Source organism: Panthera onca, chromosome A1 (genome assembly GCF_046562875.1).
Source record: "Panthera onca isolate mPanOnc1 chromosome A1, mPanOnc1 haplotype 2, whole genome shotgun sequence".
Taxonomy (NCBI): Eukaryota; Metazoa; Chordata; class Mammalia; order Carnivora; family Felidae; genus Panthera; species Panthera onca.
In genome coordinates this window covers 211823062-211847156 of record NC_138339.1, presented here as the reverse complement: position 1 = coordinate 211847156, position 24095 = coordinate 211823062, and the positions used below count along the sequence as shown (strand labels likewise).

Here is a 24095-nt window from a genome sequence, read left to right as displayed (position 1 = left end):
CTTTGGCAGGAGGAAAATAAATTCCAGAAGGAGCCCTGGGGGGCTGTGGACATACAGGTGGTTACATGGGGTGTTCACTTTTATTTTTTAATGTATATTTTATGTATTTTGAGAGTGAGAGAGAGAAAGAATGAGAAGGCGTGTACAAGCAGGGTGGGGGCAGAGAGAGAGAGAGGGAGAGACAGAATCCCAAGCAGGCTCTGTGCCATCAGCACAGAGCCCGACGCGGGGCTCGAACTCACAAACCATGAGATCATGGCCTGAACCAAAATCAAGAGTCAGACACTTAACCAACTGAGCCACCCAGGTTCCCATGTTCACTTTTAAAGTTCATTGAGCTCTACATTTAAGAATCATATACTTTACTAAAAGTGTGTTATAATTAAATTTTAAAAGCTGACCCCAGGGCACCTGGGTAGCTCAGTTGGTTGAGCGACTGACTCTTGATTTCAGCTCAGGTCATCATCTCATGATTTGTGAGTCCGAACCCTTCGTTGGGCTCCCTGCTGACAGTGCAGAGCCTGCTTGGGATTCTCTTTCTGTCTCCCTGTCTCTGGCCCTTCTCTCTCTCTCTCTTTCTCTCTCTCTCTCAAAATAAACTTAAAAAAAATAAAAGCTGACCCCAAAAAAGAAGAAAGAGATAGCATATTAATTGGAAAAAGCATATTCCTTCCCTCACTCTCACCCCAAATTTTACTAAGTTTTTTTTTTCCTTCCATTGGCACACATAATGGAAATAGTCTTCAAGCTAGAGAGCACATTACAGGATGATAATCATATATAGGAAAAGAAGCAACATCGGCCTAAGAAAATTAAGACCTAAAATCCCTAGGTTCTTACATGATGCTGAATCCAGACACAGCAGACAAACATAATATTCTAAGAGAAAAGTAAGCATTTTACAATTCTGTAGCCTCCCTACCAAGGGCATTAATAGGTCTCCTAAAAAGGACCCCTTTTTATCATTTTTACTAATTATTAGCAAAAAAAATCTGCAGTGATGTTGGACCAGTTATTTAACAAAACCTACTGAATCAAAAATTGCATTTTGTGGGCCTCCTGGGTGGCTCAGTCGGTTAAGCATCCGACTTCAGCTCAGGTCATGATCCCACAGTCCATGAGTTCAAGCCCCATGTCAGGCTCTGCGTGGACAGCTCAGAGCCTGGAGCCTGCTTCAAATTCTGTGTCTCCCCCTCTCTCTGCCCCGCTCCTGCTCACACTCTGTCTCTCTCTCTAAAATTAAATAAAACATTTTTAAAAAATTTGTAATTGCATTTGGTCAAGATCTGTAAGTTATTTGTATGCACATTGAAGTTTGAGAAGCCTTGCTTTCCATAACTTGCAAACTGGTCTCAAAGATAATATTTCATTAAAATATAAAGGAATTGTTTTAAAACTTTTGACAAAAAAAGAACTCATTTTTGCTTATTTCAGATTATAAAACTCATGAGTTCATTATATGAAAATTAGAAAATACAGAAATTAAAAGGGGCACCTGGGTGGCTCAGTAGGTTAAAGCGTCCGACTTCAGCTCAGGTCATGATCTCACAGTCCGTGAGTTCCAGCCCCACATCACACTCTGTGCTGACAGCTCGGAGCCTGGAGCCTGCTTCAGATTCTGTGTCTCCCTCTCTCTCTGCCCCTCCCTGCTCCTCTCTCTCTCTCTCTCTCTTTCTCTCTCTCAAAAATAAACATTAAAAAAAATAAATTAAAGAAAACAGTTATCATCCATAACCTCACAACCCCAAAATAACCATGGCTGTTAATGTTTTGTTTTCTCCTGCATATTTTTCTTTGCATGTATATAATGTACATGCATACACAATTAAGATAATACTGTATAGACATGCTTTTCTATCATATGCTTATCACTTAACATTTCTTAGTGGTAACTTTCTGTCAGTAAATTTTTATTGAACACCAACTATGTATCAAGCAAGCACTGCTCTAGATGCTGCAGTTACATAAGGGCTCTTATCCCATACACCTTACTTTCTAATGGAGCAGAGAGCTAATAGAGATAAAGAGATAATAATACATTTGTAAACAGTGATAAGAATGAAGAAAGTAAAACAACGATGAGCTAAGAAGTGACACAATGGTTTTGTTTTTTTTTTTTACTTTTTTAATAACCTATGCTCATTATCTGAACCTCTTTGATTCCTTTAGGTTTGACATGTAACTTTTAGCCTTATCAAAAACTGTGATATTTGGTATATTTGATATGCTATTTGGTTAAGTTGAGAGTTCTATATTGTACTTAATTGAGTTACATATCACTGGAAATGTAACAGGTTCCCTTGAACTTCTTCAATGTCATTGCCTTGTCAATGTATTGATGAAAGTTTGAAAATCAAGACTAATGATAACAGTGGCACAGCTGTTACATTACATGCCACATAATCTTGTTTCTGTTGTAATCCCATATTCCTCTTAACCCAGCTCTAGAATACAACCTCCATGTCACTTTGATGACAGCTAAGTATTGCTCCCACATTCTCTAGTATTTTTTGCAGTGCTTATGTTCCCAGTCTAGACTGGTCTGTGAAAGTCTGTCCTCATCTATGAAAGGCATTAGAAGCCAGTGCTCTGCAGTTTCGTATCTCCAAGAATCATAGAATCTCAGAATTGAAAGGTAGTTCAGTGCTCACCCCCAAACGCATTTCCCAGCATGAAGTATCCTGGAAACCTGAGGAATGATCCTACTCCAGACATCAGGAATGATGGGGAAGGGGAAATAGAAGCTGAGAAGAATAATAGCCTGAGAAGGAAAATATCCTGAGAAGGATAGCACTGTGTGGTCAAACTTGTCTGTCTGATTCATAGCCCAGTGGGAAAGGATTCTAGAAGACTCCGTTCACCCCTTCCTCCTACCACCTATAGCTGTGTATCTCACAGAGTTGCATGAGCACGTTGAACTATACTCCAAGGAATCCCATTTTCCTATAAGATCATGGGGTTCTTACCAAGAACACACATTAGAAAAAAAACATAGTCCCGAGGGGCACACGTAAGATAATTCCTGGAATTAACTGCCCACCAAATGGTGGTGACTTTATGCTGCTTAGGACTTTCTCTCTCTTTGTTTCACATTCACATTAATATATTTGTATTCAAATGAGGGAATTTTGCCCTTGTTTGCAGCAAGGCTATCAGGAACAAGAAATTAATATTATATAGCCCTGCCTAGAGTAAAACTGTGTGGAGCTTCTTTGTGTAGTGGTTGGTCTATGCCTAAAGAAGCCTGCCTAAAGCTTGGCTTTGTATTTTCTTTCTTTTTTTTTTTTTTTAACGTTTATTTATTTTTGAGACAGAGAGAGACAGAGCATAAACGGGGGAGGGTCAGAGAGAGAGGGAGACACAGAATCTGAAACAGGCTCCAGGCTCTGAGCTGTCAGCACAGAGCCCGACGCGGGGCTCGAACTCACGGACCGCGAGATCATGACCTGAGCCGAAGTTGGACGCCCAACCGACTGAGCCACCCAGGCGCCCCGTGGCTTTGTATTTTCAATGACGGTACTGTCATACAGGCACTCCCAATGAAACCGTGATGGAAGTATGCTTAAGTTAACGTGCACTTAGTTGTCCCTAACGTGTCTCACTTGATGATAATGGCGATGATGATGATGATACCAGCTGACATAGATTGCCAGGCTCTTTCTCAACCAGTTCCATGTAGTATCTCATTTACTCTTCACAATCACTCAAAGTAGGAACTAGTGTTATCTTTATTTTAGAGCTGAGGACACTGACATGCAGACAGGCTAAGTAACTTGCTTGAGGTCAGATATCTGAGCATGGGGAAGGGAGGATCGGAACCAGGCTATCTGACTCCAGAGCACATGATCTTAACTACTACTCGCATTTGCACACATAAAAATATTTCAGATATTCTTCCCACTTCTTTTTTTTTTCATTTACTTATTTTTTTTAATTTACACCCAAGTTAGTTAGCATATAGTGCAAAAAGGATTTTAGGAGTAGATTCCTTAATGCCCCTGACCCATTTAGCCCATTCCCCCTCCCACAGCCCCTCCAGTAACCCTCAGTTTGTTCTCCATATTTATGAGTCTCTTCTGTTTTGTCCCCCTCCCTGCTTTTGTATTATTTTTTTCTTCCCTTCCCTTATGTTCATCTATTTTGTATCTTAAAGTCCTCATGAGTGAAGTCATATGATATTTGTCTTTCTCTCACTAATTTCACTTAGCATATTACCCTCTAGTTCCATCCACATAGTTGCAAATGACAAGATTTCATTCTTTTTGATTGCTGAGTAATACTCCATTGTGTATATGTGTGTGTATACACACACACACACACACACACACACACCACATCTTCTTTATCCATTCATCTGTCGATGGACATTTGGGCTCCTTCCATACTTTGACTATTGTCGATAGCATTGCTATAAACATTGGGGTGCATGTGCCCCTTCTAAACAGCACACCTATATCCCTTAGATAAATACCTAGTAGTGCAATTGCTGGGTCATAGGGTAGTTCGATTTTTTTTTTTTTTTTTTTTTTTTTTTTTTGGTATTCTTCCCACTTCTTAATGTAAATAAAGTCCTTGGCTGTAATAAACCTATCTATGTCTTGATTGGGATATTGTCATTCTTTATTGTTTAACTACCTTCTCGGTCCCCCTGGCATAGTTATAAGTTATTGTGGGAAAGTATTACGTGGAAATACCTTTGGGAAAGTAATTCAGAAGATTTCTGATCAGGGAGACATGGGGGACACAACATGTTCATGAACTATTGTTTTCAGCTGTTTCCACTTGCACGCTAAGTCACAGAGAGCTCAAGTATCAACTTCTCTTCTAAAAGGAAGAGTTCTGAAGATCACATTTTCTCTGCGCTTGCAGTCATTGTTAACAAGTTCAAGCTGATTATTTTGTTACCTAAGAAATCTGCTAGGTGTACCGTGACAGAAAATGCTTAAGAAATGCATCGCCACTACTACATTTCTGGATTTTGCACAGCTCTCCAGGGGCCCATTTGCATACTGTTTTCCCATTCGTATGTGCATTGAGTTCATTTTATCATTCCATGTGTTAAAACAATTAAAATTGACAAAATCTACACAGAGGGCATTCTTTGTCAGCAGAGCGGAGACCAGTCCATTTGTGAAACTGTGTTCATGCAGAACCATCACTTATTTAAAAAGATCCTGTGTGTGTTTCCTGTTTATCATGCAGAAAATGTGTCACGTACCCTGCAGAAGTAATTAAAATAAGGAGTTGTGTGTGTGCATGTCGTTGTAGGCTAAAGGTAAAGAAAGACAGTGGCTAAGACACCAAGCTATGGGGGAACTAGATGATGCCAAGATCATCGATGGGCTCACTGGAGAAAAAGCCATCTACAAACGCCGGGGTGAGCTGGAACCACAAGTAAGTAATGGTGAACTAGTAGCCTCAGGTAAAGTTCAGTCTTCTTTACAGACAAATGCTTTCCAGAGTTGCCATCTTTATCAAAACACCATAAACCCTGAATATGGCAATCTGGTCTCCTGCCAGGGCCTCCCACCAGCAGAATCCACCAGAAGCTTGCAGCTGAGCAAGAGGCTGATGCTTGTCCCTGCAGATCAGCTCCCAGGACACAGAGCAGGGTGCCTCTGGGGGGAGGGGAAACTGAAGACACTCAGAGTCCATGAATCCTGGAGGACTGTGCGAGTAAAAGCCCTGGAACACTCTTGGTGGTTTTCTGCTATCCTGTTACTTCAAAGATCTGTGCCCATCCCAAAACTGAAGAAAATTTTAGAAAATAAGAAATTCTCTCTTAAATAATTCCAATTGTAGCATGTAAAGCTTTAGACAGCCATAATATTAAAGTGTTTGCAGTCCCATGGCAAAAAAAAAAAAAAAAAAAAAAATGGCAGCAGTTGAAATACTGAGTCTCTTGGAGGGCCCCGTGGCTTCCTGTATTCCTGAATAACCAAAATTGCTGAGTAGCCACTGAGAGCTGGGGGTGCAGTGACTGGTGGGGAAAAGCAGTCACTTACTCCATTTAAATGTTTATTCAGAGAGGATCTTTTGGTAATTTGGGCAGTACTCACTTCTGTGTCATTGGCATGAGTCAACAACTACTTTCTATACTGACTCATTGCGGTCAACAAATGTGTTTTTAGATATATCTGAATTGTGAGTGGTCATGGAATCATATGTGGCTCTGTTCTTAATTTAGGCAGACACAAGTTTTTAAGAAATATACTGAATTCTGTCTGAAATCACTGCACTCCAATACCCACACAATCTTTTGAAATTACTGATTCTGCTCATTAGCCTTCATACCTGACAGCAAGCATATAATAACAGAATAATCTGGAACTTTTCTTCTTCCTTTTTTCCTATAAGTAAAACTGACAAACGTACTTTTGTGTTTAATTCTGCAAATTGGCAGGCATGAGTCCACAATCAAACTGAAACTTAAAGGAGTTTTATGTTTTAATTGACAGTTGTTGCTAAATAGCAGTTAGATGCCACTTGCATGCTTTAACTGCCAAGAAAAGGAAAGAGAAGTAGAAATGCAGCGACTGGAAGGAAGCAGAAACCGAAAGCTTGTAATGACAAAAGACACTGATGAAATCTATTCCCTCTGTTCTTTGCCAGACGCCCTCTCACAGAACCTTGTTTTAGGAATCTAACATTTCTCACAGGCTATGTGGAAAATGATTTGCAGGACACTACATAAAAGGCACTAGCAGAATCAACGTGGCCTTCCAAAACAACTCAATCTTGCTAGTGTAACTGACTCCGAGGCATGACATGAAAATGACATGTTGGGGTTTGTATCTTTCCAGATTATTATTTTTAAGAATAACAGCCTCAGCAAGGCAGTTTTACTAGACTAGGTTAGGCCTTGGAAGGCCCATATTCTAAAGGAAAATCTCTCCCATATGGCCCCAGCACAAATGTGAAATTCCATCTACTGAAATACAGTCCTTTCCACCTGCCAGGACAGCCTCGAGCCACACCCAGCCTCCAGCTGATCTGCCTGCCTCATGGCCGGCACACCGGGGCCGGTGTGGGACCCTCAGAACTCCAACCAGGGGTGGTTTCCTGGCTCACGAGGCTTTTCTGTTGTTCCTCCCTCAGCTGGGCAGCCCCCAACAGAAACCCAAGCGCCTGCGCCTGGTGGTGGATGTGTCTGGCAGCATGTACCGCTTTAACGGGGTGGATGGCCGGCTGGAGCGTTCAATGGAGGCCGTGTGTATGGTCATGGAAGCCTTCGAGAACTATGAAGAGAAGTTCAAGGTATGGCATGAACTGAGGATGATGAGGGGCGCCACTGACCACTTATGCCCACGGGTCACTCCGGGTTAGGGCACGGTGGTGGAAAGGGGGATGCAGGCTCCACCGGAGTGAACAAAAATCTTCATCTCCTCATCAGGTCACTTATCAGCATGGAGGAAGAGAGCCTTTTGTTTCCTGTGCCCTAACCATCAGAAAACGATAATACCAGAATTCAAAGAACCCATTATCAGAAGAAAGCACTGCACTTTGCCAGTGTGTGATGTTAGCCATAATGTTAGGGGCAATAAGCAGGCATTTAGAAATACCACAGATCGGGGCGCCTGGGTGGCTCGGTCGGTTAAGCATCTGACTTCGGCTCAGGTCATGATCTCGCAGTCTATGAGTTCGAGCCCCACGTCGGGCTCTGTGCTGACAGCTCAGAGCCCAGAGCCTGTTTCAGATTCTTTGTCTCCCTCTCTCTCTGCCCCTCCCCTGTTCATGCTCTGTCTCTCTGTCTCAAAAATAAATAAGCGTTAAAAAAAATTTTTTTAGAAATACCACAGATCTCTTCCACAAATTTCTAGAACCGCCATCCTCATCCCAGTTTCCTCCACAGCCCATTCGTCCCCATCACTGAGCAGACAGCCTTCCCAAGGGTTGAGGACACCCTCAAAGAGCACTATTCTCAGCCTTGCTTTCCCTTTCCATGTGCGCGAAGATTAAACAGTAATAGATGACCCTCCACTGGGAATGAAGACAGCAACCCTGGGAGAAATGCAGTTGCCCGTTCCAACTGTGTCCATTTTGCTGCACCCTCCTTCAGAGGCCTGAGTGTGGAAAGGGGATCCCCTAGAGCCATGTGACTGCCCAAGTTGCCCATCGGTCCACTCTTAATCGGCCACAGGAGCACCTGCACTTCTGGCCCTTTACTAGAGCAAATAACACAGTCACATGCTGGGTAATTATTATCAAAAGTGCAGGGGGCAGAAATGGTATATGTGCAGACATGTATAGAGGGTGCTCAGTCTATCCATAGGTATTCTAGATCATATGCAGGATCCAACATGTCCTTCAGAAATAGGCAATCGTAGATCATTATTTAGCTTGACATCCCACGTAGAGGATTACTATCTGTGTATTACGGTCTCTATTATCTTTTTACTTTAAAGATCTGTGCCGGAATGCACAGCAAGCAATAGATCAATGTAACCCATCATTGCATTTACTTCAAGCCCGTTTTTGAGCTCCAACTCTCCCAGGGTCCCTTGCATGAAGCTCTGTGTGAGAGATTCCTTTTAGAATTAAGTGGTAGGAAAAGGCAGCTTTGGTCAGGGAGTGCTGTGGGTTGCCAGGCTCTGTACAAGTTCAGGATACAAATACAAATAGGATGTAGACTTTCACGGTAGGGAGCAGCTTTGTTTCCCTCCCAGAATGAAGAACAGGGTTGTGATTAGTGAAAACCATGGAACTGTTCAAGATTCCCTCTTGGTTTCCGTTGCCAGAAAGGTCAAAGCCAAAAATCAAAGACCACTCTGGCAGCTTTATGTCCTGTGGCTTGTGCACTAGTATTCAGCCTTTTCCTTCCCCTGACCCTCCCTCCCTTCAGATGTAAGTGTGTCTTCGTTTTAATTTTTGTTTTTTTATGTTTTAGGGGTCTCTGGGAAATATTTATTTTAAAATATTTTAGATCTTGTCTAGTAGGAGTTTGAGTATAATTCCTAAATCACTTGGACCATGGATGACCAGCAGATGGTTAAACATCTATCCATCACATCAGCATAAGTCTCATTGAATGTTTTGAAACCCTTGGGTTCTACTAATATTTGGATCAGCCCATCTGCCTCTTTTGTGAGTCTTGAAGGTCAGCGTTCCTTAGCTTCTTTTGACTTCTATGGAAATTGTGATCCATTATAGATGGTAACCAACATATCACTATTAAAATTGGTATACATACTCACATTATCTAGAATAAAATTTCCAGTTAGAGGATTTTTATGCCTTTGAGAACAGAACTGCTCCGATAGGTGAGACTACTTCTTCTAAGTTTTTAGGAACATTTTTAGGAGCTAACCAAGAAATTGGTTGACTCAGCTCCCCAGGACCGTGTAAAGAATTAGACAGAAGGTAGAAGGTGGCAAAGCTAATACGGAAATCTGAGAACCATTCCAACAGCCTGCAGGTGGATGATGTGACTATCAGGAAGCGTGTTGACTATTTCATTTCATCTCACACAGCGGAGTGCACAGAGAGATTGGTATTTCTCCAGTTCTCACTGTTACAAGGCTGGCATTTGGGACAACATTAATGAGACTGGACATGTCACACCAAAAAGAAACAATATCAAGGAAAATCAGCCTTTCACAAGCTGTTGTTTTGTTTTGTTTCTAATTGACAGTTACAACCCAATTGTGGCCATATAAGTGGATTTTAATAAAATTACAAACATAAATTGAGCACTTGCTAAGAGGATAGTACTCTGCTAGGTACAGAGTTCCCTGCCATCCTGGAGCTTATAGCCTAGTGAGGGAGACACATAAAAAGTACCAATTCGGATAGAACATTCAATGAGAGATGTGCAGTAACAGAGGCACATAGAAAGCATGCTCATCTCCAGACACCCCACTTCAGCACATATTTTGCTTATAGTCTCGAATTCCCACAATAGTGTAAATAATTTCCCCAGTCTTTATTAGTAAAACCACAGATATATTGAGAAGATAACCATGGTAATATATGACTAACAAATCCAGGCAATATTTAGAGCAAGAAATTATAGCAAGACACCAAGATAAGATAAGCTTTATTCAAGGTTTGAAGTATCTTTATTGGTTTTTTTATGCTATTAGATTCTTAATTTTTTTTAATATTTTATTTTATTTTTTTGAGAGATAGAGCACAAGCAGGGGAGGGGCAGAGAGAGAAGGAGACACAGAATCTGAAGCAGGCTCCAGGCTCTGAGCTGTCAGCACAGAGCCCGATGCAGGGCTTGAACCCATGAATATAAGATCATGACCTGAGCCTAAGTCGGACACTCTACCAACTGAGCCACCCAGACACCCCTATGCTATTAGATTCTTAATAGCACTTTTATGAAATGGATTTTGTGCATTTTTTTGTACTTCTAAACATACTCCCTACCTTCACTATAGTTCCTTTAGAACTTTTTTAAGAGCATAGAAAGTCTCCACTCCATTAAAATCTTTCCAAGAAAAGACATCAAGATTTCACAAAACAAGCTCTGTGAGGAAAAATGGCATTTGGGCGAGTATCTCGAGGGCTGGGGAGGGACAGGATACGGGGAGAACATAGGAGTCCTGCTCCTGCAAATTCATTACCATGTCCATGGACTTCAGAATTCACAAGTCAATACTCAGTCTCCCCAGTCCTCAGACAGGAAACTGAGACCCAGGAACATTAAGGACTTTTTCCCAAAGTCAGAAGGCTGTTGGAGACAGCACTCCTCTCCTGTTTGTTATTCCCTTTTGGTATTTTGATTTGTTTTTAAAATTTCCCCTTTTTATCCCAACATTTTTATTCTGAAAAAATTGAAACCTACAGAAAAGTTGAAAGAGAAGTAAAATGAACACCCATATGCCTTTACTTAGATTCGCCAAATGTTAATATTTTCCCTTGTTTGCTTTATGTTTCTCTCTAAATATACACTGTCTTCCTTCTTCTAAATCATTTAAAAATAAATCATAATGCTTTACTACTAAATATTTTATTATGCTTCTCCTAACAGGACATTCTCTAGCACAACCTCAATACCATTATCACATCTAAAAATATTGTCAGTAATTTCATAATATCTTCTAGTGTCTAGTCCAAATTCACTTTTCCCAACTATCTCAAAGGTGTCTTTTTTTAAATGAAGTAATTAACATACAGGGTTATATTGGTTCCAGGTGTACAATATAATGATTCAACAGCTCCATGTATTACTCAGTGCTTACCACAGGAAGTGTCTTTTCTAATTGGTCCCCCCCCCCCCCCCCGCCACAATCCAGGATCCAAAATCCACACTTCATTTTTGGCTGTAATGTCTCGTTAGCCTCTTTTCACCCAGAGCGGCCACGTCACATCCACTGCCACTACCATCTTTGCTTGTCCTGATGCTTGCTCTTGAGAGTTCAGAACAGTTGTTCTGCAGAACGTCCTTTATTCTGGATTCATCTGGCTATTTCCTCATGGTGCCACTTACCTTATCCCAATATTCCCCATGTTTCCAGAACTCCCGACAGCTTCTCCCCTGCACTGGGTGCACTGGAAACTTTGTATAATGTTCTCACCACCCCTGCCAACATGTCTGAGTTTAGAGTGGCCACTGGCCACCCAGTCTCTGCTGGGGTCTCTCCAGCCTCCTTTGTAGAGTATATGAAAAAAGTGGGGTGGAGCCACCTGACATTCTGTGAGAGCGTTTAATTAAATACGTTGGGGTAAATGTGTAGAAGGTTCAAAAAGGAGCGAAAGTGAAGCCCTCTGTGTAAGCCTCTGACCCCTCTCAGCTCCCACTTACCCCTCCGGTGTGGATTTTTTTGTGGTGTCTTCTCAGAGATATTTGACGCATGTACATCAAATGGCAGCCTTCCATTCACTGTGTTCTGTATCTGTACACCATCTGGTCACGTCCAACTCACTCTATCTGTGCTTTCATTTTCCCATTTGTGAGAGACGCATAAGGACTAGGAATAACTAATGAAAGTATGTAATTTTCTCAGCAAACATAAAATGATGCATGAACAAATGACAGTTTTAGGAGTTCCTAGTGAAAAATTTATATTCCGTAGCCCAGGATGGCATCGCGTGTGGTATCTTTAGGAATTCGGCAATGTGCTCTGAGACTTCCTGCTCCGCAGTTCCAGATGGCTTCTAGCATGGTCTTCTTGCAGTTGGATCCCTCCTTCGTAAAGGTGTCTAGTCTATATTTGCTTTGAAACCTTCAGAAGCCACCGACCTGGCCCAGTGATCTGGACTCTTCCCCGAAACCTCTCTTTTGGCATCTGTGTTGTATCTTGTTTGGCTTGGGCTCAGCTCCCAGGCTCTGGGTCATTACAGTCCAGGTCCAGGAGGCTCATTTGGAGTCAGCCTCCACTTTCTGTTCCATCCTAGCATGAGCCATGCCAAACCACAGGGACCCTTGAGTAAGAATTACTGAGAAGAAAAGGTAGTTCAGTGGCAGGACACATTTCAAAGCCATCTGGAGTTTTTAAAGTTTCTCATAATTGGTCTACCAATAGAATTCAGTTATTCGCAGAAGCAGCATATATAGTCTGGTCTCTTAAGATGAAAGTGACATTATTTGCTAATAATCATCATAAACTCCTCTAGTCTTAAGCAGCAAAATTTTTAATGTTCACAGAGCACTGAAACACGGGAGTGAAAAGTGGAATGGTAACTGTTGTGCGAACCATTTTATTTCAGTCAAGGAACATTTTTTCCTTCATCTCATGATTTCTTGTTTGTTCCTTGTGATTTCTGCAAGCCCATGGGAATGTTTTACTAAAACCCTAAAGTAGACCTCCTTTTCAAAAGCTCTTCATGCCTTTATTTTTTTTCTTCAAAGCACTCCATAACATCAAGAGTTAGGTGACTGTCTCTCCACTGAGCACTCAAGTGGCGAGTCCAGAAAAGAGACAGATTTATTTAGTTTTTGAGAAATGGGACTTTGAAAAGTAGTGTTCAAATTTTTTTTTTTTTTTTTTGGTGGAGAATAACTCCTATTTTAAGACCATGGTTTCCTAACAGTGTAACAAGGAATGCTTGAAGGGTGTTGGGGGTTTGATGACGAGCAGACAGGACTTTTTACCCTTTCCCCTTCCATCTCCAATTAAACCAAAACAATTCCATTTATATTAATTTTGTGTGATGTTTCATAATCTGGGCTTTTGTGCAGTGTTTCCATTGGAGAAAGACTTCCACTAGAGCCAGTACTGGATTGTTATTTCTTGTAGACTCTGAGAGCTTTCATTTTAGAAAAGACTTCATCAATCCTCAGGTAGATTTAGGTGATTCATTCCTTTGACAAGAGAAAGCAAGGCACAGATTTTCCTATGAGAAGGGAAGCAGACTTTTCCAGTCTGTTTCTAGAGTGAACCATTGACTTTTCATAGAACCTTAGGAGCAGGAATGGTCTTGGCAATTATTTTCACCAACTTCTTTGTTTTACAGATGAGAAAAATCAGGATCCAGAGAGGTAACATGCTTTGCTCAAGGGCACACAGCTACACGGTAGAAAAAAACAAAACAAAACAGGACTTCTGACTCCTACTTCCGGGCCCTTTCTTAAGAAGTTGATGTTTTATCCCCGGTTTTTTGCAACCATTTTACTTCTGCCCAGTCAGTATTTTTACAATGCTGTAATTCAGGAGCAAATGTACCATTTACATAAAAGACTCTATATTTTCCTTCCCTTAGCACTTCTTCGTCCAAGTGAGGTATAGTAGGCATAACTTTTCTCAAAGATATCTTGGTCAGAAAGGCTGGGTTAATTCTCAGAAGGATGTGAAAAGATATGATTCACAAAACTAGCACCTGCTGGGAAGATTCCTTCTATCAAAAACTTAGCTCTGTGTCTGTAATTAACCTTTTCCCCATGCCTCAGGAATGTTTCACACATTTAGAAATGGAAACCATTTATCTTATCAGGCTTAGGCTTTGAATAAACTCTTCTTGGTACATGGAGATAAGACCCAAGAAAGGGGTACAGAGTTCTCTGAATCCATTCACAGTGAAACAAGAATTCAGAATTGACCCAGTTGTTGCTATGGAAGTACTGGCCAAAGAGACTGGGGAGGGGGATAGGGAATGATTATTTCTCTACAGAATCAGGGCACCTGGGTCTGGCTTCCACCTCTGCCAACACTACATCTCTGAGCTTAGGAAAGGCTGTTGACCTCTCCAAGCATTAATTTCTTCATTTGTAAAAAGAGGTAAATAATTCCCACCACAAATCCTGTGAAGAGAATCAAGATGAGTTGAGACATGAAGAACTGTACAAACATTGACATTATACTCATTAAATGTATTGTCCTATACTTTCAGTGACCCTGTGAGGTTAGATAAAACAGAGATTATTCCTATTTGCCAGAGAGGTTAAGTGACTTCTAAGCATATAATGTTAGAGGTCATTTAAGCCAGCATTATTTACAAGATAGAAACAAGATTTACAAAAGTTAAGTGACTTGTGCTAGGTCAAAGAGGTTGTTAATATCAGAGCTAAGCCTAGAATCCTTGACCTTCAGAACATTATTTTTTTGTTAAGTTTATGTATTTTGAGAGAGAGCAAGAGAGAGGGGGAGAGAAAGAATCCTAAGCAGGCTCCATGTGGTCATCACAGAGCACAGCTCAGGGCTCGAACTCTTGAACCAAGCCATGGGATCATGACCTGAGCCGAGATCAAGAGTTGGCTACTTCACCAACTGAGCCACCTAGGTGCCCCAGAACAGTATTCTTTTTACATTGGCTTCTAAGATACAAAGAAAGGTTAGCTAGCTACTACTGTAGCTTATCGGCTCACTAACACCTTAGGGGTTCTGTTGGCACTTCCCTTGACTCTTTTGATCACATATTCATCTTCTAATCCTTTGCTGCCCACTGTCAGTGGTGCCACCTTAGAATGGTGTACTTGGATTTGTAGAAGGAGATTAAAATTTCACACATCATCAGTCTTCAGAAATAGCCTCAGACGATTGTCTCATACCTAGTTATAATGTGGATGCACAATAAAGCATAGCCTTTCCTAACTAGCAGATGATTATCCTTCCCCACAGAAATCTAAACATAAATCTCACTTGTTAAAAAAAAAAAAAACACCAATAGCTCTTTGTTCTAAGCAGACATTTCTTTGCAACCTATCACAAATCAGCCTTCTTATTTCCTAATACATCTTTGTGTCTTAGACTGAAACTCAGCATTCGTTTTCATTTGTAAGACCTTTCTCTAAGTGAATGCGATTTTCAAAAGAAAATACAGCAAGGGGGCATTTAAACAAGTTTCCAAAGCAAAGAAGTATTAAAATTGATCTTCTATAGTCAAAGTTTTTCTTACAACTGTGGTTTATTATTTATGTTTATGCTGCAGTGCAAGACCCCACAAGGACTTATGGGAGGCCGTGAGAAGCGGTCATTTTCGTGACCATAAAATTTTGAGCTGCTCAAAAAAGTTATGATCTGAATGTTAGGTGGTTTGGTAATGACAGTGAGGCTCTTGTTTAGTGACTTTGTGATTCCTCCACAGATGCATGCTTGAGACCCTGTCAAGTCTGATTTGACGGTGGTCACAGCAGAAACGAACCAGACTGGGTGAACAGTAGGATTAAGTATCAGAGAATGGAAAAGAAGGAGTTTATGTAGCTTTTCTCCTTTAGCCCAGCCCGTTTTGAGGATTAGCAAATCTCTGCCTGTAAAACGTGTTGGGATCCTTGGATAGCAGATACTAGATAATTATGACATAGAAATATTGTTTTTAATGGAAGCTTACACTGATCTACAGTAACACCAGGGAATGTTCCACACTTGGATGTGCTTTGGATTCCTCTCAAGCATTTTATTTACTTTGGGCACAGAATAATCCCCAAGCCTGTCTGGAAAATGAAAACCAGAGCCTGCAAACCATTTTATAAGCCTCATCCTGTCCCTTAGGTGTGTCTTCTCAGCCTTTGCAATGCTAACCAGGCACAGACAAAGGCAGATCGTTCTGCAAATAGAAATTTCCTTACTACAAATAAAGAAAGGAAGGAGGAAAAGGAGAAAACAGAAGAAGGAAGAAAGGGAAGAAGGGAGGGAGAAGAAAGGCAGATTGGCAACTTACCTTTCTCTCACTTGTATGAAAAAGTATAGTATGCTTTGTTCTCCTGGACAAATAAAGTGGTTGGTAGGTAGGTAGGTAAATCAGTCCAGGGAATGATAGATGGATAGTAACTAAAATGTTCCCGAAGCCTTTAATCAGCCAGTATCTGTTTTTGAGAAAGAGCTCATTTGACTGCTATTTGTGTAATAATCAACTTTTTTCCTCACAGTAACCAGTTACGTCAACCCTGTGAGCAGACCATATGGTCAAAGATGTATTCATATAGTCTCATCCATGGTCATCTGATTAGTAAGATTTTGCATCTCCAGTTAAAGGGAAGGAAAAAGCTTAATACATTTATAGCCCTCTTGCCTCAGCCAAAAAAGGAGAAACCTACTTCTGTTTCAAGGAACTGATCTTATCCCCTCCTGTGTAAGATCCTGTTTAACAGATTACTTCACCAGCCCCGTAACGAAAGCAGTCTGCCTGGCACCTTCTCAGGAGAACTTTATTCTTGGCTTAAAATAGTTCCGGCCGTGACCATTGTCAGATGAGACATGATAGGGCCTCGAGCATGCTTCATGGAGGAATCCGACAGGCTTTCTCCATACCCGGCCCAGCACTGAACACGTGGGTGACCTTAGACATCTACTGAAGCCAATACTTTACTAGTTGCCATTGGCAAGAGCTGTACAGCTTTTAGGGTTCAAATTCTGTTACCTTTTCATAAGATGGATAACAAACTATCCAAGGAGATTTTTTTTTCACATATGGAATTTATTACATCCTCTTAAAAAGCATTTATTATCAAGCCTTTTTATTGTATTGGTAAATTTCCCTTACAATTCTTTTGTATCATCTTTTGCATAAATTAAAAAATCTGAAAACCACACCCAAGATCTCACTCTGGTCCTCCCCTAACCATGTCCCTCCCATGAGGTAAAGAGCCTATGGGGCCAAGGGGGTATACTCGGTTAAAGCCAGTTTCTGGATCATGTTCCCAGTTTCTGGGCTCCCCAAGAAACCTCTGATGACCCCGCAAGCCTGCTTCCTATGTGGTCCCCTTTCTTATGCCCATCTTCATAGGGCAGACTGGCCAATGGTGTAAACACCCAGGTCTGAGGTATGGCCAACGGGCAACTGTAGGAAGGAATATGATGGCTGGGTGCCCATACATATGTGAAGCGCCTCATGGAAATGGGACAGAGCCGACTATAGCAAGCCAGGGGCCGGTGCTGCCCACACCATTCTGTTCTTGCACAGAACTTCAAGGACTCCTGGCTCTCCAGGTCATTATAATCTGTATTTACTTATCAAAGGAGGACAGAATATATTTTATTTAACAATTTATATCCTGATTTACAGGTTTTAAATATTTAGGCATCTTACATCGGCCTTCATTTGTACACTTGTCCCTTCCAATTACACACTTATCTCTGTCCATTCCCATTCTTTCTGCTCGTTTTCAGTCTCAGAAAAAGGAGTGTCCTCCTTCCTTCTCCAGACTAGACACTCTGACTCTGACCATGATCTCCTTCCTGACTGCCTCCTCTCTGCCACCTGTAACATGCCCAGACACCTCCCCGCCAACACCCCTCTAGATGCTGTTCCATTTTACTTTTTATCCCACAGACTTTTCACTAACCTTGTCCCCACAAAGGTGTCTGTTGATTCTGAGGCCCAGAGGTCACTAGTCCCCATTCTCTGGGATGGCTGACGTTAGTGTGATTCAGCACACTTGCACAACCACTTCCGGAGACCCTCCACACAGATTCCCCAGGGCCATCCGCTTATCCTACTTTGGCAAGTGCTGTCTCCCCTGTCTTCCCCACTCAGCTCTGTGTCCTTCTTCCACCCACCAAAGAGGATACTCCTCAAAGTTCAGGTGAAGGGTTCCTCTGCTCTTCTCTGTCTCTGCATTTGCCCTTGGCAGTCATGTGTCCCTCCTGGGCAGGGACAACCACATCTCTGACTCCATGAAATACATTTCTACTCTGATACCTCCCTGGATGCATAATTTCAGCACATCCAAAATGGAACTGATCTTCTGCAAATAACCCAGCTTCTCTCCTGGCTCCCTATCATCGCATAAAAATTATTTCAACAGAAATTCTTCCACTTCTTTTCATTTTTAAATACAATGGTTTTGGTTACTGTATGGGCTTTTTGGTCAGCCAGCTTGGGCTAACCACCATTTATCACATGGTGGCTATGGGGGGTGGGAGGTGGGAAAATGCATTCCAGCTTCCAAGCAGCTTATTTGCAAAAGAATGTAGCCCACATGGGAAAGGAAAGCTTCTTATTGCCCCAACATGATTGCATTTTTGCCATAAACACACCAGGCACACTCACAGATACTAAAATTTGAAGATGAATAAGATATGGCCTCAAAGAGCTCAACAGTTAAAAAGAAATAGACATGAAAAGAAATAAGTGCATTCCCCTACAATACCTAGAGTCATGTTTTGCACATGGTTGGTGCTCAAAAGATAGCTGTTGATTGATGGGCAGTTGGTGAATAGAAAGCAGTGATTCTAAAGCATTTTGTCCCTCAGTAGTATTCCAGATATTCCTGAAAATCTTTTGCCCCAGGCCCACACTCAGAATTTTCTTTCCAGATGCCCCAATTGCCCAGATACCCTAACATCTATTCTAACTTTCACATCAGAATCACAAAAATTCTTAGAGGGACGTGGAAGGGGAGAAGGGAATTGGGGAGCAAACCCCAATAGTTAGAACCACCTTGCTCCAGTTATGGGGTTGCTTCAGGTCCCAAACTTCTTTCCAGATTCCATTCAAATGCTGCACCCCACACTCAGCTCTAGTTTTCTCATGTGCATTGTGAGATAGAGAAATAGAAAGGTAGTTCCTAAATTTTAAAAATACATGTCATACACTAAAGTAGAAAAGCAGAGGGGCACCTGGGTGGCTCAGTTGGTTAAGCATCTAACTTCAGCTCAGGTCATGATCTCATGGTCCATGAGTTCGAGCCCCATGTAGGGCTCTGTGCTGATTGCTCCAAGCCTGGAGCCTGCTTTGGATTCTGTGTTTCCTTCTCTCTCTCTGCCCCTTCCCCTCTCCTTCAATCAATCTCTCTCTCTCTCTCTCTCTCTCTCTCAAAATAAATAAACATTAAAAAATGTTTTTTAATTAAAAAAATAAAGTATGGGAATGCACACTGGTGCAGCCACTCTGGAAAAAAGTATGGAGGTTCCTCAAAAAACTAAAAATAGAACTACCCTACGACCCAGCAATTGCACTACTAGGCATTTATCCAAGGGATACAGGTGTGCTGTTTCAAAGGGACACATGCACCCCCATGTTTATAGCAGCACTATCAACAATAGCCAAAGTATGGAAAGAGCCCAAATGTCCATCGATAGATGAATGGATAAAGAAGATGTGGTATATATATACAATGGAGTATTACTCGGCAATCAAAAAGAATGAAATCTTGCCATTTGCAACTACGTGGATGGAACTGGAGGGTATTATGCTAAGTGAAATTAGTCAGAGAAAGACAAAAATCATATGACTTCACCCATATGAGGACTTTAAGAGACAAAACAGAGGAACATAAGGGAAGGGAAACAAAACTAATGTGAAAACAAGGAGGGGGACAAAACAGAAGAGACTCATAAATATGGAGAACAAACTGAGAGTTACTAGAAAGGTTGTGGGAGAGGGGATGGGCTAAATGGGTAAGGGGAACTAAGGAATCTACTCCTGAAATCATTGTTGCACTATATGCTAACTAATTTGGATGTAAATTTTAAAAAATTTAAAATAAAATTAAAAAAATAAATAAAGTAGAAAAGCAGATTATAAAACAATATTATCCATTGCAGTTAGAAGTTATGTTGATGTAGATGTGTGTGTGTGTAAATGTGCAACCTTTTTCACATGTAGTGAGAGGAAATAAAAGCCTCAGAACTTCTACAAAACTTTGAGAGATGTTAGCTTTGAATATGGGATTATGACTAACTTTTACTTTCTTTTTTGTGCTTTACTGTAATTTCGATGGTGAATACATTTCACTTTGTGTGTTCAAAAAAAAGTTTATGTATTAGTTTTCTACTGCTGTGTAACCAATTACTGCATACATAGCCTTTCAAAGCAATACCCATTTACTAGGTCTTAGTTCTATAGTTTAGGGGTCTAGGAAGGCTCAGCTGGGTTCTCTGGTTAGGGTCTCATAAGGCTGAAATTGCGATCTGAGCCAGACTGGACTCTTACCTAGAGGCTCTGCTTCCAAGCCCATTTGGATTTGGGCAGAATTCAGTCCCTTGTGGTCATAGGACTGAGGTGCCTGTTTTGATGTTGGCTGTCAGCCAGGGTCCCTCCTAAATGCCACTCTCAAGGCCTCACCCCATAGTCACCTCCATCTCAGCCACAGATAATTCCCACATGTCACATCCCCCCAGACTTCAAGTCTCTCTGTCTTCCCCTTCTACTACCATCCAGAAAAACTCTGCTTTTTAGGGCTCATGTGATTAAATTGGGCCCACCCAGGTAATCTCCCTTTTGATTAACTCAGAGTCACCTGATTAGCGGCCTTACATCTGCAACATCCCCTTTGCCACATAACATAATCACAAGTAAACATCCTACCCTATTCACAGGTCCTGCTCACACTTAAGGGGAGAGGATTATGCAGGCCACGTATGCCAACGGGCAGGAATCTTGGGGGCCACCTTGGTACTCTGCCTACCACAGTGCGTGTGTATGTGTGTGATTTTTTTTGAACTCTCCCCTGATGGTTAAGAATGGAAGTCTTGGTAGCCCATGAAGCCCCCATCATACTTTCTCCCTCCTGCTAGGGCAGAAATCACATGAGGATGAGCCAGAAATGAAGGAGCCTGGAATTTGTCTGCCTTTGTTGATAAGCACACATCCATCTCTCTGGACTTCTCCATGGCCATCTGTTGAGCAATTGTGTATGGTGGCAGACCAAAGATTTGGAGGCCAAAAGGTCTGATGACAATTCCCTAGTGGGCAGAGGCTTCTAACTCTGATTCTCTTATCTATAGTATGACATCGCTGGACACTCTGGAGATGGCTACAACATTGGTCTGGTTCCAATTAACAAAATCCCCAAGGACAATAAGCAAAGACTAGAAATTCTGAAGGTAAATACATTAAATCACCTCTATATTGTGAAAACTTCCACCAGATTAGGTAAAGTATCTTCTGATGACTGGAAAGATTCACTGAAGCAGCAACAGATACAGGAAAGAAAAAGACTTTCTGTTTTACAAGCATTCAAGCCTTAAACTGAGAAAACGCTCCTGGTGCCTAAAATCCTCTTCTCCACACTACAAATTTTAAACTCTCTTCCCTACATATTTTTAGTGTACTCAAGATTATGTCAGGATTCCACAGCCTGAGTCCCCCTCCTAAATCCTATACAGTTCTTCTCAGTCCCTAAGTATTTCAGTAAAAGGAAAAGAATGACCCCTTTCAGCGTACTCTCCCAGTTTTATGTACTTCGTAGTATTTTCTAATGATAACTTCAGTTTCACATACTCAGATCTACAATAGAAACACACACACCTTATGAGGTTAAAGTAAATGTCCTCCATTGCTATTGTTGTAAGTACAGTGTTTAGTGTTACAACTTTGTTTATTAGAAATTCAACCCATTTCTCATTTTTCTCTTGTGTCACATCCATTCACAGGTCTTGCCCACATTTAAGGGGAAAGGACTATGCAGGCTGTGTTTACCAGGGGCAGGAATCTTGGGGGCCACCTTGGAATTCTGCCTACCACAGCGTGTGTGTGTGATATCAAGTTTTATGTTTTCTTACATTTTCTCACTTTAAATGGCAGCTTGAGTTTGAGGAGTAAGTGCCAACTGGGAGAGTTTGGGAACATTTCATGTTTCTAACAAAAGTCTTAACCGCATACAAATATCACATGTACTGTTGTCACTCTGAGGTGCAAATGAAATAGAACTTGCTCAGAGATTTCTTATTCACATGGAATAATTGGTATTTGTGCATTCTCATGGTCAATAGAAAAACCATTATGAGGGGCGCCTGGGTGGCGCAGTCGGTTAAGCGTCCGACTTCAGCCAGGTCACGATCTCGTGGTCCGTGAGTTCGAGCCCCGCGTCAGGCTCTGGGCTGATGGCTCGGAGCCTGGAGCCTGTTTCCGATTCTGTGTCTCCCTCTCTCTCTGCCCCTCCCCCGTTCATGCTCTGTCTCTCTCTGTCCCAAAAATAAATAAAAAACGTTGAGAAAAAAAAAAAATTAAAAAAAAAAAAAAAAGAGAAAGAAAAACCATTATGTTGGCTTAAAAAGTTTCTCACCTGTGGCTTTTGTGCGACATTTCTTACCTCCAGACAATGCATGCCCATGCTCAATTCTGCATGAGTGGGGACCACACGTTAGAGGGGACAGAACATGCCATCAAGGAAATTGTCAAAGAAGAAGCTGACGAGTACTTTGTCATCGTCTTAAGTGACGCAAACCTGTCACGATATGGAATACATCCTGCCAAGTTTGCCCAAATCCTGACAAGCAACCCTCAAGTAAATGCTTTTGCCATTTTCATTGGATCTTTAGGTGATCAAGCAACCAGGTAAGGGTCTCCTCGGGATACAGCAAAGGACAGGTATAGGGACCTACCTGGCGCATGTCATTTCACGGGATTGGCATCAGGCGGGGCAGTGGAAGAGAAAAAGGAGGAATGGCCTGTAGGGTTGCTGCTGTCATGGAGCTGATAGTCCAGTTGGAAGGATATAATGCTCCGGCTTATGTTTGGATGAGCAGTAATCATTTGAAATTAACGGTTTTCCATTGTGTGTTTAGACCAACAATAGGATAATTAACAAATTGATTTGTCCACAAATAAATTAGACAGTATTTTATATATTTTCACTTAACATCAAGGTCTCAAGCTCAGTTCTAATCAGTTCATGTTCAAATCATATTCAAAGTTAGCAAACATCTATTTTCCCAGCATAAGAGATTGCATATATATATGTTTGTGTCTGTAAAACCTGTATATAAATAATATATAAAATACACACACATACACACACACATACACATACATATAGCGAGACATATACATAAATATACATGGACAGACATACATGGATATAGATACATAGATTGTAGATAAATATCACTTCTTAAATATCTCCCTTTGTATGTGTGTATATCCCTTTTTACTGGGGGGACAAGCAGGTAAAGCACTTGGAGACAATGTAAGAGAGTATATGTGGTAAAATTCTACACTGAACATGCTAAATATTTAGTAGAGAAGGTGTGGTCAGATAACAAATACCATTGTGGATGAGCTAAAAGGAGAGATCTGGAAACACTTTCATTTCTCAAATATACTAATGTTTATTCTTTTGAATTATAAACAGAAAGAACTTCTGATTTTTCTTTGCTTGAAATATTTGTATGAGGCAGAAAACACAAATGGAAGTATATTTTTCCCACCCCCAAAAATAAATTTCCTGCCTAGAATGCATACCTTTTTATTATTCCTGTCTCTTACCTGTCATACTCTGAAGTATAGAGTCCTGTATACACTACAAAATGCTTTAGTGTCCAAAGAGCTGGCATCTTTTCCTATTCCCTTCGCCTTGCTGCAGGATCACCAAGTGAGGTTAAGAACAGCCTGAATATCATGTAATTACAGTCACTTTATTACAACTGACTTTGCATTCTTCCCAGTTTTATACGTTAGCCTCTTCTAGAACTTCCATGTCCTCGAATGCAAACCGTGCCTTTTCTACCCAGATTTCCTTCAGGACCAGCCCAGTATTTAGCAGACGGCAAGTTCAACAAATACTGGTTGAGCTGAAATAGCTATTTTGTCTTTCTAGTGAACAGATCCTGTTTGAATACTTAAGAAAGTACAATAATACCCTTGTGGTTTCCTAGGGAAATGGTCCAACATCCACTGGCAAAAGATACGTTGCAGAATTAGCTGGTCTACCAGGCATGCCAAATGTATGATACTACACAGGACGGTTGACTTTTATTAAATGTCATTCCAAAACCAAACTTTGTTAGCACAGTGAAAGAAGGCGTTCTTTTGGATAGAACTGTGTC

General features: G+C 41.2%; 1 protein-coding gene across 2 annotated transcripts in view; it reads left to right on the top strand.

Moving 5' to 3' along the window:
- VWA8 (von Willebrand factor A domain containing 8) overlaps positions 1-24095 on the top strand; it is a 365498-nt gene that overhangs the window by 338423 nt on the left and 2980 nt on the right. For both annotated transcript variants that reach the window (XR_009611412.3, XM_060637082.3), the window contains exons 41-44: positions 5269-5394; positions 7099-7257; positions 21054-21152; positions 22367-22605. Coding sequence is in view for 1 of the 2 variants with exons in the window: in XM_060637082.3 (XP_060493065.3) it covers positions 5269-5394; positions 7099-7257; positions 21054-21152; positions 22367-22605 (623 nt within the window). In the remaining variant the exon portion in view is untranslated. The remainder of the gene's footprint in view (positions 1-5268; positions 5395-7098; positions 7258-21053; positions 21153-22366; positions 22606-24095) is intronic.